Genomic DNA, 17,894 nt, shown 5'->3' on the forward strand with positions numbered 1-17,894 from the left:
CATCTGATGAACAGGTGACTTTCTTAGTTATACTGAGAATTTCTGGGTATAAGAAGGCACAGAAGGAACTACTCAGAATGAGGTTGATGCCAAACTTCAGGGGCTAGACTGTAAGGAGTCATAACGTAAAAACCTTTGATTTAAAAGTTCTTCTTATTCAAGCCTGTGACAAGAAGCATGAGCTATGTTGATATTCTCTGATTTTAATAGTTGCCTAGTATTGAGGGGGTGAATAATTTCACGCTTCTGTTGCTGAATATATTATGCAAAATATTTATGTCAACAAAATAGATACTTATACATTTTTCTAGTAATATAGGCTAACAGATCTTGTTTCTCATGTTTTTTCTGCTTTTTCTTTTTTTTTTTTTCAAAGTCTCAAAGATTACAGGCATGAGCCACTGCACCCAGCCTGTGTTGCTTTTTTGTAGGCATGAGGTGAAGTTTTAGGAAGAAGCTTAGCAGAGTTGCTGTTTTATACCTAAAGTGGAGTCTAAATTTACTTCCTGGCCAGGCACGGTAGCTCATGCCTGTACGCCATGCCTGTAATCCCAGCACTATGGGAGGCCGAGGCTGGTGGATCACCTGAGGTCAGGAGTTTGAGACCAGTCTAGCCAACATGGTGAAACCTCATCTCTACTTAAAATACAAAAATTAGTCAGGTGTGGTGGCGCAGGCCTATAATCCCAGCTACTCAGGAGGCTGAGGTGGTAGGATTGTTTGAAACTGGGAGGCGGAGGTTACAGTGAGCTGAGGTCACACCACTGCACTCCAGCCTGGGTAACAGAGCGAGACTCGTATCAAAAAAAAAAAAAAAAAAAAATTTACTTCCCATCAAACCTGCATTTGCCCAGTGCAGGATAGTAAAGCTAGCGCATTTCTAAGGCCCCTTCAAGATCTGACATTCTGATTCCTTTCTTAGGATGAACATGGAGTGCTTCAGGACCAGCAGGAGGAAGAGCCAATTTCTGAAACCATAATAGAAACGGAAATTCCCAGTATCAACTCTGATTTAGGAAATGAATTGTATTTTGTTAAACTACCCAAGTTTCTCAGTATAGAACCCAAGTAAGAGGAGTGATTAAAATTTTCAAGATATTGAAAAAAAAATTCAAATAAATATTTCTTATTTATCATTAGTTGAGTAATCATAAAGATGGAAGATTTCTCATAATTTTGAAAAAATAAATGTAGGATGTACTGTGGTAGAAAAATGAATTACTGGTAAGAGAATTTTAATGCTAATAATTTTTCTAGCATTTTGGTACTTTCTTATACATAAACAGATCATAATGGATGAAGGTGTTTTTCACTAGTAGAAAGCTGAAAAATCAGAAATTAAGAGTGATAAAGTCTGCCAGAGAAATCACAAATATTCTGGCTGGACACAGTGGCTCATGCCTGTAATTCCAGCACTTGGGGAGGCCAAGATGGGCAGATCACTTGAGGTCAGAAGTTCAAAACCAGCCTGGGCAAAATGGTGAAACCCCATCTCTACTAAAAATACAAAAATTAGCTGGGTGTGGTGGTGTGCGCCTGTAATCTCAGCTACTTGGGAGGCTAAGGTGTGAGAATCTCTTAAATCTAGGAGGTGGAGCTTGCAGTGAGCCAAGATTATGCCACTGCACTCCAGCCTGGGCAACAGAGTGAGACTCTGCCTCAAAAAAAGAAAAATCACAACTGTTCAATGCAAAAGCCATTGTGAATCTATAAAAGACAATTATTTTGTACTACAAAATAGTGTCAGTGGGTATGAGTCACTAAAATACATGCATGCGGGCTCTTGTGCAATTAAACACAACACATTTTCTTAAAAAATATGAGAAGACCATGTGTTGCCTATACTTTAGAAGACATATTTCATCAAATAACATTTTGGATTGTTAATTGCATTTGAATTTTATTTCCAGCAGTATGTTTTAGAAACAAATTTCAAGAAAGCATGGTAATTTGCACACTTCTTTGAAGGTTTACATGAAGTTATTTATCTACTGTGATTTTTGAAGGTGACACATTGTAGGGGTGATTAAATATAGTATTAATCATATTCCTTATTAAATATGGCTAACATGACATTAAAAACATAATTTTTAGACCTTTTGATCCTCAGTTTTATGAAGATGAATTTGAAGATGAGAAAGTGCTTGACGAGGAAGATAGAATCAGGTTAAAATTAAAGGTACCATCCCATGCTTTATTGATTTTTTCTTTTAAGTTTTTCCTTTTATAAAGTAAAACAGGGATGACAACTTGAGACTTGAGCTTGGGAAATCCTCTTATGTTTCTTGTTCAGTAGCTCTTTAGACCTAGGAATTAAACACCTTTTCAGAATATTTTTATGGGAGGAGGTATGTGCCCTTTTTTATCCCTGTGGAATTGTCACTTTCTTTTTTGGTTGCAGTTATGCCTTTTTTGACATAAGTAAAGATAAAAATTTTGAAAATTGTTAGCTACTTCCTTCAGGATAAATAACAATATAACAAGTTATATGGAATTACCTGCACATTTTACAGTGGGTGGATCCTGGCCATTTCCCACAATAGAAATGTTTTGACTCTTCATGGATATTCAAACTATGCACAAAAGAGATCTTGTCATTAGGTGGTTCCTCTCTAAGAAGGCCTGTGACAGCAAAGCACTATCAACTGCTCTCACAGGCATGTTGTTTTTCCTTAAGGGGGATTCCTTTAAAACATTTTTTTTTCTAAATTTAAAACTTTTGGGGTTTTGAGATGGGCCTCACTGTTTGGCTCAGGCTAATCTCAAACTCCTGTGCTCAAGTGATCTTCCCACCTCAGCCTCTTGAGTAGCTGGGACTACAGGTGCACACCACCATGCCTGGCTAAGAATTTCCTATGAGTTTCTACAGGGGCTCCTGTGGTTAGCACTGGGCAGGGGCAATTTTTGTTGTTGTTACTTTTGTGACTTGGAGTTCTCTACCATATGGGTAGAATAAATTTAGACTCAAAAACAGGGCAACGCACTGATCTCTTGTTTTAATTTTTTGATTAGTTGTTTATTCTTTTTAAAAAATTGTAATTTCATGCGCAGAGCTTCCCTGTCTCACCAGGCGAATGGGGCACTCTTTAGCCCTGCTTTCATTGGGTTTATCTGCAAGTGGCCCCACTATCTTCAAGTGGCAGAGGTCTCATTCTAACTTTCTACCTCATGTGGACCCAAAGCCTCATGCTCTCTCCTTTGGATCTCTTGGTGTGTCTTGTCTGATAACACCTCCAGCCTGCATCCTACTTAGCTCCTGTTGCCATTGCTATGAACTGGAGCTCAGAAAAGATTTAAAGAAAATGTCTGGTTAGTTTAACCAACATCTCTAGGTATTGGTAGCAGGTAGGTTTCAGTTTTGCTACATCAGCTAGTTTTTGTAAGCGTATTCTGTCTTTACCTATTAAGTTTTTACACAACATTACAAATCACTTGAAGAAAGAAGAACGTTTAGTTAGTTAAACTGGTTTAACTAACCAATGCCTTTGGGTTTTGAACCAGGTAGAAAATACTGTAAGATGGAGGATACGCCGGGATGAAGCAGGAAATAAAATTAAAGAAAGCAATGCTCGGATGGTCAAGTGGTCAGATGGAAGGTGAGCACAAAATGCCTGAAGAATACTGGCATACCAAGAGGGAGGCCTGGGATGAGTGAGGTTTTCTTTGTAGAACTGTCTTTTGGGGTCATTTTCTTCTTTTTTTTAAAGACAGAGTCTTGCTCTGTCAGCCACGCTGGAGTGCTGGAGTGCAGTGGCATGATCTCAGCTCATGGCAACCTCCATCTCCCAGGCTCAAGCAATTCTGCCTCAGCCTCCATACTAGCTGGGATTACAGGCATGTGCCACCACACCTGTCTAATTTTTGTATTTTTAGTAGAGACAGTTCACCATGCTGGCCCAGCTGGTCTTGAACTGACCTCAGGTAATCAGCCCGCCTCAGTCTCCCAAAGTGCTGGGATTACAGGCGTGAGCCACCATGCCCGGTCTGGGGTCATTTTCACTAAAGGATTTACAAAAGTCTAGGTCTGTGGCATTACCTAGGAAACCTGAGATAAGTAAATAGGGTGGAGGTCTTATAGCTGTGCTGGTGGTAACTTCAGAAATGAACTCAAGATGTGACAAAAGCGACTGGAGCTACCTTACTGATGTGAAAGACTAAAGTTAGCTCTCATTGGTGAGATATCAAACATGACAAAATGATATTTTGGAAAACTTGTTTCCGCTTTGCTAATGAAGTGACAGATTTGTAAAATTACAAAACAATTATATTTCGAGTTAAAGAGAGGATAGATTTTTACCACTTTTTACTTTGGAAGGAGGCAGGTTATTTACAGCATCTTTTGTGCTTTTCCTGTGAATTCAGTATGCGGACAGGATCTAGCAGTTCCACACTATTTTAAGCCAAGCTCGCAGGGCAGAATGGAAGCCATAGGACTCATTAAATATCCACTCTAATATTTGAACTGTTTCTCATTTCCAGCATGTCCCTGCATTTAGGCAATGAAGTGTTTGATGTTTACAAAGCCCCACTGCTGGGCAATTACAACCACCTGTTTATAAGAGAAGACACTGGTCTGCAGGGACAAGCCGTCTTTAAATCCAAACTTACCTTTAGGTAACTATTCACACCGACACATGATTACTTGCCATTAAAGAGCAATAAAGTTGAGATAGTACAACTCACCCCTGGACCATAGTCTGGTTCTCATACACCTTTTTCAAGTTTACTCCAAGCTGCTATTTCTCAGGGAGCCAGTTCATACTATCAGAATTCCCAGGAGAGTGATTACAACCCAAAATGTAGGTATATTAATCCACATTGATCAGTGCACTTGGTAAGAAGCCTGAAGGATTTGTCCTTGCAGCTCTGCTGCTCAGCAAGTCCTTTCCCTGGAGTGAAATTGACCTGGGACATTGGCCGTCATCAGAATGGTGTTGATGTGTGCCAGCAACAGACCCAGCAGGCTGGGCTCTCCCCTCCTCTGAGGCTGCAGTAGCCTGTGCCTAAGCAGTTAGATGACGGGGCCAGGTAAGCTCACTGTTGTGGCCCCTTCTCCACACCTTCCCTCTGAAGGACACAGTACTGTTGATTAGGAGTAGGCTTTCCTCCAGAGGTGGAGTACTTAAAAGACAAGCACTCTTTTGGGGGACATGGAAGTTTCCTAAAATCAGATAGGGGTAATAACTATATAACTTTGTATATAAAAATTAATTGAATACTTAAATGAATGGGTGTTATAGTATATAAATAGTATTCAGTAATCTGTTGGTCTTTTAAGACTATAAATAGGGATAGCTCTGAGGTTATGTAATCTTGAGGAAGGGTCACAATCTCACTAATTTCCAGCTTCCTTATCTATAAAATGGCGATAACAACATCTATTGCACAGGGATGTTATATCAATGAAGTCAAATAACACATGGAACATCACACAGAGACCTGGCACAAGTGGTGAGTGGTGCTCAATCCAGTCTCTTAATCATCTCTCCTAGAATAGCATCCTAAAAGATGCGTGATTCTGAGCTTGCTTTTTTTCACTGTCCCCCGTGCTCCATACTGGGATAATATTTGACTGCCTGGCACCATCTCATTCCTGATGTCCCATCTCTCTGCAGCCATGCTCTCTTCCAGAGACTCTCCCCTAAGGATCATCCTCCTCCCCTCTGATGTACTTAATTAAAAGCTGCCTTCCTGTAGGCAGGAAGACATTTCTTTCTGGCCTGGGACTTCTGGTCTAGCTGTATTTTTATCCCCTGGGCTGTTACAAGGCCCCTGCTGCTACTGTGACCTGCCTCCTTGCTTTGACTTCCAATTTTTTCCAGATGAAGAGACTCATCTTTGGTTCTCCAATTGTGCCTTCTGGAATCTGCACCTCCCTCTGGGAACCGAGATTTCATATTCCTTCTCTTCTCCTCTGACTGCAGTCGGAGATATTCTTTGTAAAAGCCTTTGACCTTGCCAACTGCCTCCCCTCACTTCCACTGCACTCCCACTTCAGCCCAGTCAGCTTTCCCCAGGAGGTAGGGCAGAGGGAGGAGCTTCTCAGGAGGCTGGAGAAACAACTGTGGTTCTGTTTCCTGTCTGCTGAGTGTGAGGTCCTTGTCCCCAGGTGTTTCTGCTCTTGGTATGACTGCCTCCAAATGTTCTTAGTAACCAGTGAAACATTTTTGTCTACTTCCTGGCAGACCTCACTCTACAGACAGTGCTACATATAGAAAGATGACCCTGCCACTTGCTAAAAGAAGTTCTAAGACACAGAAAATTAGAATCTTACCTATGGTGGGTCGTGATCCTGAAGGCCAACACACAGAAGTGATGAAGGTATGTTTGCTAAGCTTTATCCTGGGAAATTCAGGGTAGTAAGACCTATGTTTTCCAGAACATTAATTCATCATTTCTTATTGCCACTGCTGTTTTATTTCTTGAAGTTATCAGGGAGCCAGTTTAACTTTCTTAGTGTGTAGTTAACCACAGTAATTATCAATGGCTATTGGTGAGATTGTACCAAAGAACTCTGAAATCTAGAAAACTGATTATTTAAAAAATATAACCTTTCACAAAAAAACATTGTGAACTGCAATGTGTGAAACGCCAGGCAGATTTAAAAAATGGAGTCTACTTTGTGGCTCAAGAACTGTCCCCTAGTAAGGCCTCCCCATTCTGTCATTGAAGCTATGGGGAGCTCTGGGTTGAGGGGTCAGGACAGGAATATCTGGGAGCCATAGGAGTTTGGTGGAGTCTGGGCAGGTCAGGTGGTTGTGGCTCAAGGATGAACAGCAACAGCCTCTGCTGCTCCAGGGGGTCAATTTGGGTGAGTCGCTTCTCTCTGGGCCAAGTGGCAGCACAGAACACCAGCACAGCTCTGGAGGACAGGCCTGTGCCAATGCCAAACAAACAGGTTAGTGTCAGGGCTCCCTTCTGCACCCCCCCCCTTTTTTTTTTTTTTTTTTTTCTGAGACAGTCTCACTCTGTTGCCCACACTGGAGTGCAGTGGTATGATCTCGGCTTACTGCAACCTCTGCCTCCTCGATTCAAGCGATTCTCCTGCCTCAGCCTCCCAAGTAGCTGGGGACTAGAGGCTCAAACCACCATGCTCATCTAATTTTTGTATTTTTTGATGGAGATGGGGTTTCGCCATGTTGCTGAGGCTGGTCTTGAACTCCTGACCCCAAGTGATCTGCCTGCCTTGGCCTCCCAGAGTGCTGGGATTACAGGCATGAACCAATGTGCCTGGCCCCTTCTGCCTCTTCACCTTTGCATATCCTTCACACCTACAAACCAAAGGATCCACGTGGAGTAACAGAGGTGTGATGGGGAGGATGATACTTCGAAGACACATGGGAGAGCTATTATCCTGGACTAGGCATTATGTCTTCTTTATGGTGAAAATAGATGCAAGAGGGCATCTTGTAGTAGTTTCTGTTTTAGGCTGAAGAGGTTATTTGCTTCTTTACAGAAAGAAGAACGCTTGAGGGCTTCCACTCACCAGGAGTCTCAGGAAATCCATCTGCAGGAGAAGCAGAACCAGCAGGGGCCAAGTGTCTCCTACCAGGACCCTGGCAGTGATGATGTGGAGGAGGAAGGCAAGGACACCTTCAGCCTGGCTGCCATTAAAAACTATTACCGAGGTGAACTCCAAGGTGAGTCAGGTGTGACAGTCACAGTTCATCATTTCAGGGTGACACTGCCTGCTTTTGCTCTGGTGAGCTCTTACTCCTTGTCCTACCGTTTACTGAGAACAAAAGTACAAAGGCTTTTTGTTTTTCTTAGGGCTACTCTCCCAAAGAAAAGATTAGCTGTGAAAATATGGCATTCTCCAAATAAAATCAATTAAACAATTTATGTTGTTGTGGAGGGAAATGTATAAAAGGCAGTTCCGCCGGGTGCGGTGGCTCACGCCTGTAATCCCAGCACTTTGGGAGGCCGAGGCAGGTGGATCATGAGGTCAAGAGATTGAGACCATCCTAGTCGATATGTGAAACCCCGTCTCTACTAAAAATGCAAAAAATTAGCTGGGCATGGTGGCACGTGCCTGTAATCCCAGCTACTCAGGAAGCTGAGGCAGGAGAATTGCCTGAACCCAGGAGGCGGAGGTTGCCGTGAGCCCAGATTGCGCCATTGCACTCCAGCCTGGGTAACAAGAGCGAAACTCCGCAAAAAAAAAAAAAAAAAAAAAAAAGGCAGTTCCCCTGTTTGTATAATTGAAGACCCAATATTTAAGTTTCATAGTTCTTAAAATGATGTGTATAGGCATTTAGGTGCTCAAATAACCTCTTTAAGAACAAAACCTTTCAAATCTAGTCATTTCAGCATGTCTGAAAGTTCTACTTACTTTCCCACTGAAACTTTTAAAAAAAGTTAACTCCTTCAGGAAAAATGTACAGTGGGAAGTAACAATATTTGGCAGAAGAAACATTGAGGAATAAACCATCTTTGAAGGGTAGTTTCATGTCCAAAATTCCTTTGCTTGCAGAGGAACAAGCCAGAATCCATTCCTCAGACAGTGATCAGGGGTCAGAAGATATGACTCAAAGATGAGTGAGAGCAAAGAAACTCAGTAATGAAGTAAGACCAAATGTATTCAATTCTCAGAATTTACCCTGTACTCAGGAGTCAACTGCTGGGAATACTGCTCACAGACTAGGCAGGCACAAATTAACTGTCTACACACTTGACTGAAATCCAGTGAGATCAGTGCATCAGTGCAGGGGTGGCTCAAAGGTCTGATACCTGTGCTCTGGTGGGTCTTGAAAGGCTGCATAGAAGAGGAATACTCTGCTGGGTGTTGAAGAATGAGCCAAAGTTTGCAACACACAGGCCAAGTTAGGCACTCTAGGAAGATGGAAAGGCCTGTAAAGAAAGGTGCAGAGCCTGAGATATCAAGTCTTGGCTACAGAACTACAAATTGCTTCATGTGGTTAAAGCAAGGAGTGGTCTACCATGTTCACTGCAGGAAACTAGGTGTCTTTAAAAATTTATTTAATTAATTAATTTATCTTGAGATGGAGTCTTGCTTTGTTGCCCAGGCTGGAGTGCAATGGTATAATCTTGGCTTGCTGCAACCTCCACCTCCCAGTTTCATGTGATTCTCCTGCCTCAGCCTTCCAAGTAGCTGGGGTTACAGGCACCTGCCACCATGCCTAATTTTGGTATTTTTTAGTAGTGACGGGGTTTCACCATGTTGGCCAGGCTGGTCTCAAACTCCTGATCTCAAGTGATCTTCCTGCCTCGGCCTCCCAAAGTACTGGCATTACAGGCATAAGCCACCACACCTGGCCTTTTTCTTTTTTTTTTTTTTTAAGACAGGGTCCTGTTCTGTTGCCCAGGCTGGCATGCAGTGGCACGATCATGGATCACTGCAGCCTCGATCTCCTGGATTCAAGAGATCCTCCTGCCAAAGCCTGCTGAGTAGCTGGAACGACAGGCATGCATTACCATGCCTGGCTAATTTTTAAAATGATTTGTAGAGATGAGGTCTCACTATGTTGCTTAGCCTGGCCTCAAGCAATCCTTCTGCCTTGGCCTCCCTGGTACTGGGATTATAGGCATAAGCTGTGGTGCTTGGCTTAAAACTGGGTATTTTTATTGTTTGAATATAATAGTAGTTGAGGGGCTATCTCACTTGTTATAAAAATATTTTGTTTTCCTTTTATAAGATCAAAGAAATTTTAAGTCTCTCTTTTATTTTTATTTTTGAGATAGTCTTGCTATATTGCCCAGGCTGGAGTGTAGTGGCACAATCTTGGCTCACTGCAACCTCTGCCTCCCAGTTTTAAGCAATTCTTGTGCCTCAGCCACACAAGTAACTGAAATTTTAGGCATGCACCACCAGGCCCGGCTAATTTTTTTTTGTATCTTTAATAGAGATAGAGTTTCACCATGTTGGCCAGGCTGGTCTCAAACTCCTAGCCTCAAGTGATCTGCCTGCCTCTTGGCTTCCCAAAGTGTGGGGATTACAGGCGTGACCCACCATGCCTGGTCTTTATTAATTATGTAAGAGAATCACTATGGTATTGTCCATTGACCATATTAATTCATTCAATGTTTTCCTAACACATGCTCTGTTACAGACAAAAAATACAGACAAGAGATACAGACAAGAAAAACTCCCATCACAGTGACAACAATGGTCACTGTGTGTTCATTTATTTTTTCCTCTCTCTATACAACACACATAGTTGTCCCTTAGTATCCACAGTGGATTGGTTCCAGGACTCAGAATATACCCAAATCCACAAGTGCTCAAGTTGCTTATATAAGATAGTTTAATTAGTATTTGCATATAAACTATGTACATCCCCTGCTTGAAATCATTTGTAGGATGGGTGCTTTGGGAGCCCAGCACTTTGGGAGGCTGAGGTGGGCAGATCGTTTGAGCCCAGGAGTTTGAGACTCCCATCTCTTAAAAAAAAAAAAAAAAAAAAAAAAAAATTAAAAATCATCCCCGCTACCCAGGAAGCTTAGGCAGGAGGATCAATTGAACCCAGGAGTTTGAGGCTGCAGTGAGCTATAATCATGCCACTGCACTACAGCCTGGGTGACAGAGCAAGATCCTGTCTCAAAAAAAACCAAAAAAGAAATCATCTCTAGATTACTTATAATGTAATATAAATGCTATATAGGCTGGGCACGGTGGCTTACACCTGTAATCCCAGCACTTTGGGAGGCCAAGGTGGGTAGATTACCTGAGGTCAAAAATTCGGGACCAGCCTGGCCAACATGGTGAAATCCCATCTCTACTAAAAATATAAAAATTAGCCAGGTGTGGTGGCACACGCCTGTAATCCCAGCTACTCGGGAGGCTGAGGCAGGAGAATTGCCTTGGTCCTGGAGAGGGAGGTTGCAGTAAGCCGAGGTCATGCCACTGTACTCCAGCCTGGCCAAAAGAGTGAGACTCTGTCTCAAAAAAAAAAAAAAAAAGAAAAGCTATGTAAATAGTTGTTATACTGCCTTATTTAAAAATTTTTCAAACATTTTTGATCTGTGGCTGGTTTAATCCTTGGATATGGAGGTCCAACTGTACTGAATTTTAGAGAGAAAAGAAGTGAAGTACTGGGGAAGCTGGGGAACATACTTCAAGTAAAACAATAGAAATGTCAGTCCGTGTAGAATGAAAATTAAGTATTCACAGGGTGGGGTGGCTCACGCATGTAATCCCAGCACTCTGAGAGGCCTACACGGGCAGATGACCTGAGGTCAAAGTTTGAGACTAGTCTGGCCAACATGGTGAAATCCTGTCTCCACTAAAAATACAAAAAATTAGCCGGGCATGGTGGCACAAGCCTGTAATCCCAGCTGTTTGGGAGGCTGAGGAAGGAGAATTGCTAGAACCCAGGAGGCGGAGTTTACAGTCGGCCAAGATCGCGCCTTGTACTCCAGCCTGCCCAGGGGAAACCTAAGTTTAGCTGCCTGATCTAGACAGTATCTGTGTGGACACATTTGGCTACCAAGGGTGGAGAAACTGAGTTCTAATCTGAAGGGCTGGCTCTCTGTCAGCCCAGAACCACTTTAGATAAAAGTTCAGGAAACATTTTATATTGAATTTTATGTCTTATCTCTCATATTTATTCAGGTAAACCTTCCAGAAAGAGGAAAGCAGGGCGTGAAGAGGAAGATTATATAAAGCCCTGAAATGTGCACTCGTTGTATTCAAGTTTGTTTTAAAAACAGTGATGAAATGACTTGTTTTAATTGAAGTAAGTTGAGTTGTGTAATCCTAGTTGTGAATAAAAAGTTTTCAAAACCAAGTCCATGACTTTAAAAAATCCATTTTTTCCCAAACAGGATTGTTTTGTGAACTGTTTACTGTTGGAGGGTCTTAGTGCATTCCTGTTGTTAAATTTGGCTCAGTTGTGGCCTCCTTTAGGATGTCCTCCCTGGACTGCCTAGCTGGGTTTGGGGCCTTGTGCTCGTGGAGTCCCCTTAGTATGGCATTAATTCCATTTCTCATATAGCACTGTGCTCTTGGAAGAGCAGGTACCACAGGGAGAGCTCACTGGATACCTGGTACTTAACCAGTGCTAAGTGGGCCTGACCACTTCTAATCTTTAGGGCAGGTGCTGTTATACCCCTTTTACAGACGTGGAAACTGAGGTTTAAAGAGCTTAAGACCTCTGTACAAAGCTTTTATTTAAGTAAACAAATAAGCTTTTTTTTTTGAGATGGAGTCTGGCTCTGTCACCCAGACTGGAGCGCAGTGGCGCGATCTTGGCTCACTGCAACCTCCGCCTCCCAGGCTAAAGCAATTCTCCTACCTCAGCCTCCCCCTGAGTAGCTGGGACTACAGGCACATGCCACCATGCATGGCTAAGTTTTTGAATTTTTAGTAGAGATGAGGTTTCACCGTGTTAGCCAGGATGGTCTTGATCTCCTGACCTCGTGATCCACCCGCCTTGGCCTCCCAAAGTGCTGGGATTACAGGCATGAGCCATTGCACCCGGCACAAGTAAAGTTTTTCTGAGACAGGGATTAGGATCTTACATGCACGGTGATCACAATGCTGGGTAAATACTTTAGTGACCTTATGGAGACAGATACCCAAAACATCTACGTGAGATAAACAGGCACCATTAGGTTTAGGGAAAAGAGCCATGGGAAACAAAGTACTGGATTTGATTTCTAGCTTTGTAATTGCTACAGTAGCTGGAACACAACAGAACCTAAAAACTATTTACTGAATGAACAAACAAATGCTGTTATCTTGGGCAGTCTCTTCTCTGACACTAGGTGGGCTTTAGATTTGACCACATAAATCCTTCAATTCAATGTTTGTATCTCTACCTCTGACAGTTGAATACTAAGATATATATTTTTAAATGTTTTGTGAACTATAAATGATCAAAGGGGAAAAAAATGGCCCATTTCACCATGCTGAAAACCCCAATTCACAATTCTGTTTCCTTCCCTTTTATACTTTTATAGCATAATTTCATGCTTGTATATTAAACACATTCACAATTAGCACTAGCTTCTGAAGGAGAATTGAGAGACTCATTCAGAACAATGGAGGGTACTAGCACAACTTAATTGTAATATCAGGTATTCTTTCTAAGGGGCTGGCCTTGAGGATCTGGTATATCTGTGCACAGGACAGGGACTGGGGAATTGGGCTGGGATCTCCAAGCCCTCAACCTTTGCAGACCATGCAGGAAAGCTTAACAGTTGAATGAAAAAAATGTTTGGCAATTTTGGACTCACAAATGGTCAAGCCTCCCCTTCTATTTGGTACCTGTAAGAGCAGCAGTGTCACCAGGCTGAGCACTCTTAGTTGGACTGCTTTGGAGGACATGGTGAGGACGCTGTTGCCTCACAGCTAGTCCCTGGCACTCAAGTCGTCTTAGACTGAGAGCAGCTCACAACTCAAGCACCTGAGCCTCCCTGCATCAAGGCTTCCTGTACATGAATGTGAAGCTCAACAGTCATTCTCAGAAGGCAGAACGACATTAAAGATTCCAGGTCAATTTCTTTATTTTCCTAAGTTAGGAAAACTCTGAAAACTTTAAATTATTTAACTTTTTTTTTGAGGCAGCGTCTAGCTCTGTTGCCCAAGCTGGAGTGCAGTTCAAGCGACTCTCGTGCCTCAGCCTCCTGAGTAGCTGGGATTACAGGCACGCGCCATCACGCCCAGCTAATTTTTGTATTTTTAGTAGACAGGATTTCACCATGTTGGCCAGGATGGTGAGATTCCTGACCTCGTGATCTGCCTGCCTTGGCCTCCCAAAGTGCTGGGATTATAGGTGTCAGCTACAGTGCCTGGTCCTTTATTTAACTTTTATCCTTAAGTTTCCTCAAACCCATTACACATTTCCCTGGTTTTCTTCTTTTTTGAGACAGAGTTTTGCTCTGTCGCCCAGGCTGGAGTGTGCAGTGGTGCGATCTCGACTCACTGCAACCTCTGCCTTCCACGCTAAAGTGATTCTCCTGTCTCAGCCTCCTGAGTAGCTGGGATTACAGGCAGCTGCCATTGCGCGTGACTAATTTTTGTATTTTTAGTAGAGATGGGGTCTCGCCATGTTGGCCAGGCTGGTCTTGAACTCATGACCTCAGGTGATCCACCCACCTTAGCCTCCCAAAGTGCTGAGATTACAGGTGTGAGCCTCCGAGCCTGGTCTTTTTTTTCTTTTTGAGGAGACTTGCTCTGTCTCCCAGGCTGGAGTGCAGTGGTAATCTCAGCTCATTGCAGCCTCTGCCTCCCAGGTTCAAGCGATTCTCATGCCCCAGCCTCCCGAGTAGCTGGGATTACAGGCATACGCCACCACACCCGGCTTATTTTTGTAATTTTAGTAGAGAGAGGGTTTTTCCATGTTGGCCAGGCTGGTCTCAAACTCCTGACCTCAGGTGATCCACCCACCTTACCCTCCTAAAGTGCTTTGATTTCAGGCGTTAGCCATCAAGTCTGGCCTTGTTTTCTCTTTTGATTGATGGATACAGATGACTGCCAAGTCTTTGCTTTAATATAAAAGCAAAAATCATCTCTAGTCTATTAGAAGGACTAGTTCCCATCAGATTCAGAGTGTACTGTATCACAAGACTCTGCTGTTTTTTTTTTTGTTTTTTTTTTTGAGATGGACTCTCTGTCACCCAAGCTGGAGTGCAGTAGCATGATCTTGGTTCAGTGCAACCTCCACCTCCTGGGTTCAAGTTATTCTCCTGCCTCAGCCTCCTGAGTAGCTGGGACTACAGGCATGCGCCACCACACCTGGTTAGTTTTTGCATTTTCAGAAGAGATAGGGTTTCACCATGTTGGCCAGCCTGGTCTTGTACTCCTGACCTCAGGTGATCTACCTACCTTGGCCTGCCAAAGTGCTGGGATTATAGGTGTGAGCCACCATGCCCAGCTGACCCTGCTCTTTCCTATTTGTCAACTAAATTCAATTTATGGACAGGACCTAGTACTGATGATATTAGGTTGAACCTTATGATATTACTATTTTTATGAGTAAAAGTGGTCAACTATTCTAACTAATTTTACATGGTTCAACATAATATGAGGGTATTTAGTCAGCTCAGATTGTCCCAACAATATACTATAGACTTTGTGGCTTAAATAACAGAAATTTATTGCTCACGTTCCTAGAGGCTGGGAAGTCCAAGATCATGGTTTGGCTCCTGGTGAGGGTTCCCTTCCTGGCTTGCAGACAGCAGGCATTTTGCTGTATCTTCATATAGTGGAGAGAGTCTCCTGTCTCTTCGTATAAAAACACAAATACCATCATAAGGGGCCCAACCTTGTGACCCATCTAGCCTTAATTACTTTCCAAAGGCCCCATCTCCAAATACCATCACATTGGGGGTTAGGGCTTCAACATGTGAATTTCGGGTGGGGAGGTATGGATACAAACATTCAGTCCGTAACAGGTAGGAATGAGTAACTCAGGGAAATTGATAAACTTGTTCTTGAAGAAGGATTTAAGTAATGAATTTTAGAACTTAGGAACTAAAGGGATTATGTGCTTTTTCAAAAAGTCCAAGTCTACAGAACATTTGCTAAACTTTATTGAAACGATTTATCCCATTATATATTGGTTAAGTTTTATTTTTATTTATTTTTTTTTTTGAGACGGAGTTTCGCTCTTGTTACCCAGGCTGGAGTGCAATGGCGCGATCTCGGCTCACCGCAACCTCCGCCTCCCGGGTTCAGGCAATTCTCCTGCCTCAGCCTCCTGAGTAGCTGGGATTACAGGCACACGCCACCATGCCCAGCTAATTTTTTATATTTTTAGTAGAGAAGGGGTTTCACCATGTTGACCAGGATGGTCTCGATCTCTTGACCTCGTGATCCACCCGCCTCTGCCTCCCAAAGTGCTGGGATTACAGGCTTGAGCCACCGCGCCCGGCCTTGGTTAAGTTTTAAATGCTTCTAGTACGTAGTCTTCAAAAGAAACTTCACTGTGCTGTTATGAATTTGGTTGATAATATTTTTGTATTATTTAAATATTGATGTTAAAATTTATTGTTTTTTATATTATAAAAATGGGAAAAAAAGGCTATTACAATGTTGGATATTTTAGCATTAGAAAAAATAGAAATAAGTGATTTCGTGTGACAAATTATTCAATGATGTTCAAATTATTGTTACAAAGTTAATTTTTAAGCTTTTAAATGTAACTAAAACCAAGTAAAATTCATCCAAAAAACTGAAAAGACATTTATTTGAAATTACAAATGTTTTTATGCTGTATGTGTATACGTATTTTAAAAAACAACTCTTAAACGGATTGATCTAAAAATTTGAAACCACTGAATCAAAAGCTTATCTTTATGAGTATAGGTGAAATTTAAACTTCTAAAAGCTGCTATATATACCCACCAAGAAGCACCAATAATTCATTCTTAAACCTTACTCTCCAAATGTATAGACCATAATATCTGAAAAGTTGTAGGCCAATTACTTGCTTTGTATCAAGTAAAACAAACTGTAGAAAAGAAAGTAAAACCTCATATATGTAGACTCTAAGAGGTGTCTGATTATCTTAAAAATGTAATAACTTGTTACAGCTATATTAGCAAAATACTGCTGGTGGTTTCTTACTATTTTTTTATTTTTTATTTTGAGATGGAGTCTTACTCTGTCACCCAGGCTGGAGTGCAATGGCATGATCTCGACTTAATGCAACCTGTCTCCCAGGTTCGAGCAATTCTCCTGTCTCAGCCTCCTGAGTAGCTGGGATTACAGGTGCGCACCATCACGCCCAGCTAATTTTTTGTATTTGTAGTAGAGATGGTGTTTCGCCATGTTGACCAGGCTGGTCCTGACCTCAAGTAATCCACCCGCCTCAGCCTCCAAAGTGCAGGGATTACAGGTATGAGCCACTGTGCCTGGCCATTACAATCTATTTTTATCTAGCCTCTAGAGCAGGTGTCCTAAGTAAAAAACAAAAACAACAACAACAACAAAAAAAAAGAAAAACATTTTTTTTTTGAGACAGTCTCACTATGTTACCCAGGCTGGAATACAATGGCATTATCAAAGCTCACTGCAGCTTCAACCTCCCAGGCTCAAGCGATTCTCCCACTTAAGTCTCCCAAGTAGCTGGCACTACATGTGCCTGGCTAATTTTTAAATTTTTTTGTAAAGATGGGGTCTTGCTATATTGCCCAGGTTGGTCTCAAACTCCTGGGCTCAAGTAATCCTCCCTGCGTGGTCTCCCAAAGTGCTAGGACTACAGGTTCTTTTTTTTTTTTTTTTTTTTCCCTGAGACAGGGTTTCACTCCCTTACCCAGGCTGGAGTGCAGTGGCATGATCTCAGCTTACTGAAACCTCATGCAGTTCTGCTGCCTCACTCTTCCGAGTAGATGGGACTACAGGCATGCACCATCACGCCCAGCTAATTTTTGTATTTTTTGTAGAGATGGGGTTTCGCCATGTTGCCCAGGTTGGTCTCAAACCCCTGAGCTCAAGTGATCTGTCCGCCTCACCTTCCAAAGTGCTAGGATTACAGGCTTAAGCCACAGTGCTTGGCCAAAATTCTTTATATGTTAATGAAGTCTTTCCAAAATACTTTGTTATGGCTTATAATAGTTTACTTAGCCATGTCTTTTTTCCTAGGAGTTATCTAGGAAATCTAGGTTGACCTTTCTGAATGAGCAGTCTACAAGACAGAGTTTAAAATTAATAAAATATATGTTTTATTATTAAATTTCTATTTCATTCAATTGTTATAGGGAAGAACTTATAAAAATGTATTACAGTAGAGAAAAATCAATACAGGTTGAGTATCCCTTATCCAAAATGCTGGGACCATAAGTATTTGAGATTTCAAATTATTTTGGATTTTGGAATTCAAGGCATTATACAGTTCAGCATCTCTAATCTGAAAATTTAAAATTCAAAAGACTCCAATAAGCATTTCCTTTGAGCACTATGTTAGCACTCAAAAAGTTTTCAATTAGCG

At 42.0% G+C, this 17,894-nt stretch overlaps 1 protein-coding gene across 3 annotated transcripts in view; it reads left to right on the forward strand.

Annotated features, from left to right (window-relative positions):
* Window positions 1-17,894, forward strand: part of LOC116564379 (RNA polymerase-associated protein LEO1-like) — a 33,853-nt gene that overhangs the window by 6,426 nt on the left and 9,533 nt on the right. The window contains exons 3-9 of one of the 3 annotated variants that reach the window (XM_032297446.1): window positions 923-1,068; window positions 2,095-2,179; window positions 3,502-3,596; window positions 4,480-4,614; window positions 6,186-6,321; window positions 7,457-7,870; window positions 8,181-9,074. In XM_032297446.1, the coding sequence (XP_032153337.1) occupies window positions 923-1,068; window positions 2,095-2,179; window positions 3,502-3,596; window positions 4,480-4,614; window positions 6,186-6,321; window positions 7,457-7,834 (975 nt within the window). In that variant the 3' untranslated portion in view covers window positions 7,835-7,870; window positions 8,181-9,074. Of the gene's footprint in view, window positions 1-922; window positions 1,069-2,094; window positions 2,180-3,501; window positions 3,597-4,479; window positions 4,615-6,185; window positions 6,322-7,456; window positions 7,871-8,180; window positions 9,075-11,572; window positions 11,744-17,894 lie in introns of those variants that run through there. The other 2 variants (XM_032297448.1, XM_032297447.1) reach the window with 2 other exon arrangements.

This window comes from Sapajus apella, unplaced genomic scaffold (assembly GCF_009761245.1).
Source record: "Sapajus apella isolate SASKATOON/1434 unplaced genomic scaffold, GSC_monkey_1.0 scaffold37, whole genome shotgun sequence".
In the NCBI taxonomy this organism is placed as follows: domain Eukaryota; kingdom Metazoa; phylum Chordata; class Mammalia; order Primates; family Cebidae; genus Sapajus; species Sapajus apella.